This window comes from Abramis brama, assembly GCF_963993115.1.
Source record: "Abramis brama genome assembly, chromosome: 7".
Taxonomy (NCBI): Eukaryota; Metazoa; Chordata; class Actinopteri; order Cypriniformes; family Leuciscidae; genus Abramis; species Abramis brama.
Genome location: NC_139969.1, coordinates 5,546,806 through 5,559,093, shown reverse-complemented (window position 1 = coordinate 5,559,093; position 12,288 = coordinate 5,546,806). Strand labels below are relative to the sequence as shown.

The following is a 12,288-nucleotide window of genomic DNA, read 5'->3' as shown; positions in this document are numbered from 1 at the left end:
AAGTTACGTAGTGCCAGTAAAAGCGATACAGACCCCGTCAGGCTATGGCAGACGTGTCATTCAACCTATTGTAAGTCGATGTACCATCATAAGGGTCTTGGAAATATATTATGAAGGTTGAAAAGCTGCATAGTGTTCCTTTAAGAGCTCGCTCAAGTACTGGGGAGCTAAACCATTTAGTGCTTTGTAAGTAATCAGCAATATTTTAAAATTTATACGATGTTTAACAGGGAGCCAATGCAGTGCTGACAGAACCGGGCTAATATGCACTTCCTGGTTCTGGTAAGAACTCGAGTTTATTAATTATAAACTAAGTCACAACTTAAAATTAGTCACTTAGTCACAGATACAGTATAATAAGGGGCTATTCCATGCATACTGTAGCTCTGTATGTTAGTGTAAGAGTTTTAAAAGTGATACGCGACTGAAAAGGAAGCCAATGCAAATTATAATAAAGCATGCCTGTGATGTGCTGATGTGATGGTGTGTAAGAATACGTGCAGCTGAATTCTGAATATACTGCAGCCAGGTAAATCAACTAATAGTGCATTACAATAATCAATCCTGGAAGTAACAAATGCGTGATTAAGCCTCAGCATCAGGCAGAGTGAGATAAGGCCTAATTCTAGCAATGTTTCTGATGATGGAAAGCAGATTTAATATGTGAGTCTAATGTCAGATTAGTGTCAAAAATCACACCAAGGTTATATCTTGAGTAGATTGCAATACGACACTATCATCCATAATCAAGTTAAAACTGTTCCCTTTAGAATAGCTGCTGGTTTGCCAATGAGTAGAACCTCTGTCTTGGAACAATTCAATTTTAAAAAATTATGGTGCATCCACATTTTTATGTCCTGCACACTCTCCGAGAGATTTGCAGAAGTGACAGTAATTTCCGATTGCCAGGAGCTAATGTAAATATGGGTATCATCACCATAAAAGCGGTAACCCTAAGCCATATTATTTCCCAATGATTTGCCCCAAAGGAAGCATATAAATGCTAAACAATATAGGGCCCAAGACAGATCCCTAAAGAACACCATAGCCAATTCCAGTTTCAGATTTGTTGTTTCCCAAAGACAACAAACTGGGAACGATCAGTAAGGGTAAGGTATAGATTTCAACCATTTCCACAGTACCAGTGATTTAACAGGATAGAATGGCACACTGTGTCAAATGCTGCACTCAGATCTAACGAGACCAAGATGGTAGAGGCTCCAGAGTCGGCTTGAGACAAGCAAGTAATTTATAACTCAAACCAAGGCTGTCTCTATCTGTGTCCCTTTCTAAATCCAGACTGAAAAGGTTCGAAAGGCTTGTTGCATAACAAGTGGGATGGAGTTGTCACAATGACATGTTCCAACCTTAGCAAGAAAGGGTAGATAGACCTGTAATTTGATAGGTCAGACTTATCACATCCAGACTTTGTAATAGCGGCAACCAAATGTTCAAAATGAGGGGATGACAGACACCTCTTAAGAACAGATGTTGGGATTAGGTCGAGAGTACATGTAGATGTATTTATTGCCATCACTAATTTCAAAATACAATCAATAGTGACTATTTTAAAGCTACAGAATGCGGTTTCAGGGAAAACTCAGTGGATATATCAGAAATTGCAGACCAAGGGACCGAACTGATAGACTTATGAATGCTCTCAATTTTTTCCAGAAAGAAACTAAGAAACGTGTTACACTCCTGCATATAGGAACAAATTGATGGCTTAATTGGTGTAAGAATAGTGTTCTATAAGCGACGATTCTATAATAAGCGACGAGAATACTTTTTGTGTGCAACCCCCCCAACCCCCAAAAAATAACTACTTAATTCAACCATCTCTTCTCTTCCATGTCATTCTCCTAAGCTGTTGACGTAGTGTAACAGTGCAGCGCTTCTGGGTTGTACGTCAGAACGTAGGCACACTATTGGCCAACGCTGGTCATGTGTGTGATGCGTGTGATGCTGGCCAATAGTGAGCCTACGTTCTGACGTACAACCCAGAAGTGCTGCGCTGTTACACTACGTGAACTCACTCACAGGCCCACACAGAAGAAAATGAGTAGTTGAATAAAGTCGTTATTTATTTATTTATTTTTTTCGCACAAAAAGTATTCTCGTCGCTTGATAAACTTAAGGTCGAGTCACTGTAGTCACTTGGACTATTTTAACAATGTCTTTACTAACTTTTCTGGGATGGCAGATATCAATTACCTAGCAGCCTATGGAGGAGTGAGCCAGCTCTCAGATTTCATCAAAAATATCTTAATCTGTGTTCCGAAGATGAACGAAAGTCTTACGGGGTTGGAACAACATGAGGGTGAGTAATTACTGACAGAATTTTGGCAACATTACTAACGATGGATGAGTAGTACTTTGTTCTTGCCGCTTTAAGTGCTTCAGTGTATATTTATAACATTGCAAATGTCTTTATGCCACTGTTGATCAGTTGAATGCATCATCACTGAATAAAGTATTAATTTCTTAATAAAAAATGAAAAAAATACCTCAAACTTTTCAATGCTGAATGTTTTTTTCCAGAGTGAGAGACAACAGCACAGCTAGACAGAACTTAAAGAAGACAACACTCTCTCATGACTGATCAGAGACGGTGAAGCCCGGCCGGACCGCTGTGATCTGCTCCGCTTCTCTCCACATGATGGATTCCTGCTTGTCCAGATCGTACAGCTTCTTTATTCTTGGCCTCAATGGTGGAACAAATTCCAGCTCATACATCAACCATTTCCAAAAGTAACCTCAACTCTTCTATAACTAGACCTCACAGAAACACACACCAGAAAACATGCACTGCTAACGTATTATGTACAGTAGACCAGTGTTTTGGTATAAAAGCATACAAACAGACTATTCTAGTTACATTTACAGTGTTCTTACACTGAACTGTGCAAACTAATTTTAACTTGTCACAAGACAGTATAAAATGATTTTTACTTCCACTGAGGCATCAATCATCTGTGTTGAATGACGGTTCACTGGTTGTGTGTAATGGCGAGTGATGGTACTGTATGGGATCTTCAATGATGATTAATGATAGTGATGAATAATGGTGTGTGAGTTTGAATTATGTTTTGTGATGGTTAGTTTTGATAAGTGTTTACTGATTGTTGAATAATGTTAGTGCTGGTTATAGATGGTTCAGTGATGGGGAATGATGGTGTGTGATGATTTATCAATATCAGTGATTTTCAGTGTTCAATGGCAAATAATGATGAATAATGGTTGGACTGATCAATGGAGAGCAAACCACAATTAGAAACTTGCAAAACAGCCTATAAAAAGATGAAATTTTGGTGCAAAATTGATGAATGATTGTTTAATAATACAAGTGAAGTTCAGTGTTGGAGAGGAATATCAGTGATGATAAGCAATTGTAGGATTGTTCACTTCTTCTTAATGGATAATGGTCTTCAATGAAACTGCATTGAATGTGCATTAAGCTGATTGGTCAAAAACTGTGAAGCGGTCACTGTTGGTGATTAATAATTAATAATGATGAGTGATTGTTTATTAATTTAAGTGATGTTAAGTGTTGGAGAGTGATGATGAAGGCTGGTTGGATCGATCACTAATGGATTATAAGCATGACTAGAAATTGACAAAACACATGGAAGAAAAGAAACTGCATAATGCCAATTAGTGTAAAAATTGTGAAGTGATCAGTGTTAATGAATGATGGTGAGTGATGGTTCATTTATATAAATGATGTTCAGTGTTTGAGAACAATATCAGTGATGATGAATAATAATTGTTTAATTAATGGGATATATAAACAACAGTTATAAACCCACAAAACAAAGAAATACAAGAAAATACATTCATCATGCATCATGCAGGTTAGTGAATAATTGTGAAGCGTTCACTCTTGGTGAATGATGGTTCGAATAATGATGAATAAAAGTGAGTGATGGCTTATTTATATAAATGATGTTCAATATTGGAAAGCAATATTAGTGATGATGAATAATGGTATGAATGATCACAATCACTAAAAACCTTGATTCACTGTTGGTGAATGAGGGTAGGCCTAAATAATGGTGAGTGATGGTTTATTTATAAAAATGATGTTCAGTGTTGGAGAGCGATATTAGCAATGATAAACAATAATTGTTCACTAGTTAGTGGATTATAATGATGTTCAGTCTTGGAGAGCAATCTTAGAGATTTTGACTAGTCAGTGGTAGGATTATTCACTAGTTAATGGATGCCACAATTAGAAATGCACAAAACAAAGACAAGAAAATGCATTGAATGCATAATGTTAATTATTGAAAAATTGTGATGTGTTGACTGTTGGTGAATGATGGTTCAGTGATGATGGATAATAGTGTGTGATGGTTTAATAATGTGAGTGATGCTGGTGTTTCTCAGTGCAGGTGACTGTCAGCAGTGAGGGAATCACCGAGCACACACACACACACACACACACACGCGAGCTCTCTTCAGTCTCACGATCCTCTAGTGCTCTACAGACCTTCATTACTTCAGTCTGTCGATGTGAGACGCGGATGACAAAGTTGCAATCGCAGGTGCACGAAGCGAACCGTCCATTTGCAGCCGTTATACAGAAGAAGGAGGATTACATCGCGTGCCATTCTGTGATGGTGAGTTTGCGCTTCTTCGCGTTTCTTCAGTCATTGATCGCTGTCTAATGCTTCTGCGATACATTGAGTGTGGGCGACCTCCGTTCACAATAATACACGATTATCAACGACATATTTCTCATTCGGTTCACGCGTTTTCTATAGACGGATTGATCATGAATAAACGATAAGTGAATATTCAGGGACCGCAGAGATTATTAGGCTTTGCTTTGTTTGATATATGTTCAGTTATGTAATTTAAAGATGATTTCTGTAATGCACCGATTCATCAACATCATCACTTTAAAATGATGCATTTCAGTGTATCCAAAACATGATTGACGCAAATCGTTGCATTTTTTTTTTTATAAACTAATGGGTGAATCTCACGAGCTTGTCCAGAACATTTTACAATTCACATCGCAATTAAAATATAAAATAAAAACGTTTTTTTTTTATTCCAACTGTGACCTTATTTTAATGACAATTCATCACATTTTAATTGACTGTAATGCAGAACATATTTATATATTATTTAAACAGTAAATTGTTGATACATTGAGGCTCTATTTGTTGTGCTACCTTTAACATAGCCTACTGATCTAAATAAAAAAACTATGCAGACAGGATGATTTCATTACTCTATTACAGTAATGAGAATCTAATGAGAACCACCATTAAGAATAATGAGAATTACATTCAAACTCAGAAGTAAAACCTAACTGACAACAAAGGGAGTAAAAATGTATTATAGTGTAATGAAAATAATTCAAATATCTTAAAGTGTGATATACAGTATATTCAATAGCATTATGCATTTTTTTCTTTTGGGGTGAAATATGATCTAAACAGCAATACACTGATATGCACCTCATGAACCAAACTCATGTGCGTCAAATGTTGCCAGTGTCGTTTAAAGCAAAGCGCCAGTGTAAAGCCAATAATCAAACAATTCTGATGGATTCTCTCATGCATCATCAGTAAATCAATCCAGATTTCTGCAGTGAATATGAAGGCACGCAGTGAGTCACAGCACACGTTAATGCTGCCTTCACATCCATGCAAAACACTGTATACTCCCTTTCAAACGATTGCCTCAGAACGAATCAAATTTTCAAAAAGTGCATGTATTGACCTCTATTTTATCCAGCATCCTTACACACATTTGACCTTGTAAAGGTTTGACATTATGAACCATATGAAGAACATATGAAGCACTCTGTGTTGGTCTGGTGCTGAAAATGTGATGCTTTTCTCTTTGTGTTACAGTGTTTTTGTGTAGTGGAAAAGATGCCTCACCATTAATAGGCTACAGCAATACAGTAGATCACAATAGCATTAGCGTTATAAAAATATACAAGAACATACAATGTTAAATGACCGTCGTTGTTATCGCCAGATGCTGTTTTGCCTTTGCTTCAAGACACAGAGCCCATTCAAAACAGAGCCGTGTTCAGCCCTGTGCTTCTCATTATGATGGTTATCAGAGCCTCAGTGTGTTTTGCATCCATATATATTAAAAAAACCCTTCTGTTTGATTGACACTCTGTCTTTCTCTCCTTGAAGTGCCTGTTTGCGTCCCATAGGGTTACAAAAATAGCATATAAAGACTGAATTTGCAAGGAAAAGATGTAAATTTCCTACAAAAGGAGAGCTCAGTGAATGTAAAGCATTCACATTCAACCAGAACAAACCTTCAGAGGTTCGGTGTGAAATCAGATTATTTTGCTCTTAAATCACTGGTGTCATAGAATTCTTGTTCTTCTGATCATGCAAGAAAGGAGTTCTTCGGCCGCATGTAATTGAATCTGTGGTCGTTCTGTGTGTTTTATTCGCTGTGATTCATCCATTTATTCATTTTTTGAGGGAACTAATAAAGATGAGTAAGACAGCGGGGGCTCGGAGACCGCTCACTATCCTCGCACAGGTCTCGTCTTAAGGGTTTTTATACCTCCTTAGATTCGCTGTGGATCAGTAAATCTGGTCGACACACATTTCCCGTAAACCCCTCCCTCCCCATCGTTCCTGCGCACTTCAGCGATCAGAGATTTGATTATTTGAGATGGGGTTATAATAAAGAATGTAGGGGCGATTCATTGATGGGCTGGTTGTGTTGGGTAGTGATGGTTAGGTCCAGACTGAACATCAGCTACTCTGGTGCAGTGTGTTATGATGTAGCCAGTAGTACTGAAGCAGCTCTCTCTCTCTCTCTCTCTCTCTCTCTCTCTCTCTCTCTCTGTATTTTAAAACAATGTACCTTCTCTTTTAGGCTTTATAATGCTGTGCTTGAGATCTCTGGGAACAATCGTGAGCAGAATGCATAGACACGCGGCAAGAGCGTCCTTCCTCGTCCTCTTCCTCATCATCAGCTTGGTAAGAGCAGAGATGATCATGTAATTATGTGTTCTTTGGGCCTGTATTCTCATGGATTCACATGATTATATTTTTACAAATGTGACGATCAGTGAAGTTTGAAATGGCAAGAATCACTATGGTTTCTCATTGGAAGTTAATGTTTTGAACAAACCCCTAACCCTTATTATTAAACATCGGAAATTATGATTTTGCCTGGTACACCTATTTAGAGACCAGAATATCATAGAGACTTAACGCAACCATCCAGAAAACCACAGACACCAGCTTCCAATAGAGAGCAACAGTCGGGTTCCAGAGGTAAAAACTTTCCATAGGGAAATTGATTTTTAACAATAAATCATAAGCTTTTATAGACAGCCTTACTGTGACCTACAAGGTTCTTAATCAATAGTATTTGCTTTTGTTGAAGCCTTTGCCACATTGTTTTAAAATAATTCATGTTTAACAGCAGAATTCATGGTAAAAAATAAATAAATAAATAATTACCCATGATGCTCTACAGAAAATTCAACCAATCAGAGGGTTGAAACAAGCAAGACACACCAAAGTCTCTTTAGCTCTGCCCACTGCCAAGCACTGCAAATTATGTAATTGCGTTGATCTACCTACACTCAAAAAACTTAAATATTCAAATATATATGCATATTTGTGCAGTAAATTTATATGAGTAGTTTTATACTTCTCCATCGTTTTTAATTACGCTGTTCTCAATGCTTCATGGGATTGTAGTTATTTGTAGACTGTAGTACACAGTCTTGTACCTATGCATTTTTGTCTGATTTTCAAATACTTTTTTGCTTCAAATCAAAGTTTGTAATGTTATGATTCACATCGTGGCTGATTGGCTTAGTTCATGGCTTATAAAGCTTTAACAAATACTTTTTTTGAACATCATCACTGAACAAAGTTGGTGGGAACTAATGCACTCTATGTCCTAGCAACCACTCAGAACCAGTGTTATAAATTTTAGTATTTTTATATACTATTATAGTTTTTATTTTATTTGAATAACCCTGGCAACCACATTAAAACCAACCACAGGACACCTTATAAACAGCACTGTGAAATGATGAACTGGCAAAACACACATGCATTGATTAAAAAAAGAAAAAAAGGTAGAAAAGCACATTCTGTGGTTTTGAAGATATCTACTGTACAGTTCTGTGAAATATCTTCTGTTAGTTCTCTGTAATTTCCATACAGTGAGGTAACAAGAGCATCTGATCTTTAATCTGTCATCTATAATGGTCTTTTTCAATCAAAATAAAGATAAAAAGATGTTTGAATGGTGGAAAATCACCTGTTTTTTTACTGTAAATGATAAGCTTTCATGACGGCGCAGCACGGCAACGTCACATGAGCATAACCGCCATATGAGACAAAGCAGTATATCGCCCACAACTACATGAAGCGTTAAGTATTTTAGATAAATAAACTTTTTGTATATGGTCCCCCTCCCCAACCATTAGTTTTGTCTTCCTTTGGAACATTCAAGGCTTAGCTGGAGGGGTCAGACCTCAAAATATCCAATCTATAAAGATCCTGTCTGCTGTCATCCAACAAAAATAAAATCTTCCCAGAAACACAAATAATTCAATGAGTGATGGATCCATTTTTGTTGCAGCTGACCACACTGAGCCATCTGGATTCTGTGAATCTACTGCATTTAATGACTCAAACATGAGATTTTACTCAGCATGTCATTCATTTTACTCAGTATATCAATATAATTTGCAGGTATCCTTGTAAATAGCCATTTATGTTTTAAATGAATGTAAATAGTTGAGAAAGAAAGCGCATGTGTATCAGTATATTAGATCCATAAGGTCTTAAAGTGACGGCAGCCTAATATATCTGCTTTGTAACTTTAATAAGAATATATATATATATTTAATTTACACAGTAAAGACTATGCAGTTATAATAGATCCACTGGAGCCGAGTGTAGTGAGAACCCAAGTGCAGTTTTTATTGATCCAAAACATGAACAAATACAAATAAACCAAGACTTGGTTCGACCTGAAAAGACAAGGGAACAATGAAACTAAATATCAAACAAGGGAACCAATGACATAACATGGAACAAGGAGGCACATAACAGGATCACATGAGGGCAAGGAAGTCACATGACAAGAACCTGGAACAAAACTTCAAAAATAAAGGATATGAAACAAAACTCAAAACTAGACATGACAGCAGTGTGTTTTTGTGCATTTATTTACATTATACAATTCATGTAGTATGTCGTTTTTATGTCTAGTGTTGAAGTTTTTCAGGTAGGTCTATTTCATTTGTGTATTTGTTCTATAATTGGTGATGAGAATTATGAAAATTGTTATATAAAAACCTTATTTAAATAATAACTAAATTGGGATATATTGACGTTATTGTGAAATAAAATTACTCATATCGTAATTATGATTTTCGTCATATCGCCCACCCCTATAGCTACACATTACAGTCGAAATGTTAGGATTTTCACAGAATGACGTTTGAGTAACCACAAGATTACAAGTTACTCAGAGCATGTATTTTCCCTCAGTTGCAGTCGGAGGTAACCATGGCAACAGTTGGCTGCTCAAGTGCCTTCCATTAGGATCAATGGACAGTACATCCGTTTATTTGGAACTTTATTATATAAATTATAAATTAGCAAAATGTGCAATATTCTTGTATGGAAGTAACTCTTTTATAGTGTGTTTTTCATTGCATGTCTATAGTGTGTGTACTGTACCTTTTAGTCCTTATTTATTGTGTGTATAGCCTTAATAGCTCTATTTATTAATTATTTATTTATTTTACTGCTGACTCTAAGAGCTTTGCTCAAAAAGTCCCATGCACTCGTACTGGATGTGCTTGTACAACCAGCAAATAAACTTCAAACTCAAACTCATTTAAATTGACCCCCATCAATTATAAAATGCTGTATAATTCACATCCAACCACAGACAAATCATTGTTTTTATATGCATACTACAAGAGTTTGGCAACAGAAATGTGTCCAAGAAACCTCAGCTGCACACATTGCTTTACAATTTAGAGCAATCATATTTATGCTTTCTGATCAACAGGTATCATGTCACAAACATCATTGGTACTCCATGTCTTCTTGTTGGTTACAAATATATATTTGGTTAGATGTGGATTGGACAGTGATATCAAACCAAGTTATACCAGCTTAAACTGGCTTTTGAAATGTAGCAGCTGGTTTGGGGTGCTGGTTCTTGGTGGTCTAGGACAACCTCTAACCAGCTTGATCCACCTATAACCATTTATACCAGCTAGAAACCACGTAAAATGACCTGTTTTAGCTGGATTTTTACAGAGATGGACATTCAATCCAACCCAGTATCAAACCATGTATGGCAGAGACAGAAATAACACAACGTCTATAAAAGATAAAGTATGTGAACGTTAAAAAAAAAAAGAAAAAAGATTTACCCCCAATTAGTTGTCTTTTTTTTTTTTGGCATGAATTCATCCTCTCCACTGCTGCTGTTTGTTGGTATTGCTCTTGTGTGGTTTTGGTTTATTTTTAATCTTTGTTGTTCCAGATGTGGCCCATACATTCTGAGATCCCCAACTGTGTCATCAAGCGCGAGGAGGAGAGATGCTTGGAGCGAATCGCTCTACATGACCGCAAAGATGACGAAAACTTTGGTAAGAGACATGATGCAATGCGTTTGACTTGACCTTCCAATTATAGTGAAAGATGAACAGGAAACAGTATCAGTGTTATTGTTCTCTTTCTAGACAAATTGTTATCGGACTGTGTAAAAAACAGAACCATCTCTTTTGCGCATGTCGAACTCACAATGAGCCATGGATCAGTTAGCTGATAGTGAGAGGATTTTAAGTGAGCAAAGGATTTGACTGATGTGGCAAAAAATAAGTAAAAAAAAATCGCCGCTGGGGTCGCTAACCTCTTACAATAACAAAGGCGTAGGTTGATGACGCATAAGCGGAATTATGGAACTTGCCGTCATGCCGAAGGATCTAATAATGTTTATGGATGAGTGAATACACTGATGTTTTTAACATGACTGTGGTGTGAAGCAGGTCGCGATTGCTAATGAGAGACAGATATCAGCGTCAAACGCGAGTCCCGCGGATATAAAGGAATAAGGTCATTTCATTCTACCAAACTACCCGCAAGTGCAGAATTACTACTCACACAGGTCAGTTTATAACGAATGAAACTTGTGAGGTAACGCAGCGCTATTTTACTACACTATCACACTAAACTGCATTTGTGTGTGTTGAAAGTTATAATGTTATTCTATGTGTTAGTTTGTTGGCTGTATGAGACTTGCAATGAGCTAAATCAACATTAGAATAACATACTGATCATATTCTAACATTTCATCATGTTGAGCTATATAACATTGATTAGTTTTATGTACATTTGCTCACCTCTACATTTGCTCATTTGCTACATTTGCAGTTGTCCAAGTCTGTCGCCATGGTTACTATAGCAGTACGAGCGGAAACCAGGGATAACGTGCATATTACGTCATTGACAGGCACAAGTGAACAGGGACGAGACATTATTTAAAATTGGAATTTCTCTGAAATTAAAAATCTTTGGGAATTTTTGGGATATTGTAAGTACACAACTGCAGGAAATACATCACACTGTGCAAGTGATTTTATTACAAAAATCTTACATATTGTAGCTTTAATAGCTGATTACAGTTAAAAATGTTATGTATCATTTTATTAAAACTTGCTAACCTCTTTGGTACACAACCGTTCAAATGTTTGAGGTCAGTACTGTTCTTGAAATAAGTCTTATTTGGTTAAACGTACAGAAAAAAACAGTAATATTGTAAAAGCTTCTCTAATGGATTGTTTAAGGGCCTGTAATATGCCAGGCGGGGATGTCAGGGACCATGCAGGAGAACTTTTTTTTTAACCGATTCATTGAATTGAGTAATTTGATCCATGGAAATGATTCGGAACAGATGCAGTGCAGCATATCAAGTCGCATGTATTCCATTCTGTTCTTCATAGCTCTTTCTTGCTATCAGCCCTTCTTTAAAATGAATTAGTCATGATTCTCCATCTCTTCCTCACTGAGTTACCTAGAACTTTCATATATTGGGTTCATTTTGCTCACCATGCACTTAATGTGTCATCCGTCCCCATAGAGGTATTCAGGTGTTGTGGTAAACAGGAAGCAGGGCTGTGACACCCGTCAGCAATTACACAGAAGATAAGTTATTTCTGTGAGAGCTGGAGGACTCATACAGCGAGATGTGGATAAATGGGCCGAGGGGGGAAGAGGAAGATGGAGAGAAAGCACTTTGACT

At 36.9% G+C, this 12,288-nt stretch overlaps 1 protein-coding gene across 4 annotated transcripts in view; it reads left to right on the top strand.

Moving 5' to 3' along the window:
- The first annotated feature begins 2,184 nt into the window (after positions 1 to 2,184).
- Positions 2,185 to 12,288, top strand: part of adcyap1r1a (adenylate cyclase activating polypeptide 1a (pituitary) receptor type I) — a 37,873-nt gene continuing 27,769 nt past the window's right edge. For 2 of the 4 annotated variants that reach the window (XM_084118743.1, XM_084118742.1), the window contains exons 1-5: positions 2,185 to 2,320; positions 2,542 to 2,751; positions 4,390 to 4,622; positions 6,871 to 6,974; positions 10,531 to 10,636. In XM_084118743.1, the coding sequence (XP_083974869.1) occupies positions 6,879 to 6,974; positions 10,531 to 10,636 (202 nt within the window). In that variant the 5' untranslated portion in view covers positions 2,185 to 2,320; positions 2,542 to 2,751; positions 4,390 to 4,622; positions 6,871 to 6,878. The remainder of the gene's footprint in view (positions 2,321 to 2,541; positions 2,752 to 4,389; positions 4,623 to 6,870; positions 6,975 to 10,530; positions 10,637 to 12,288) is intronic. The other 2 variants (XM_084118744.1, XM_084118745.1) reach the window with 2 other exon arrangements.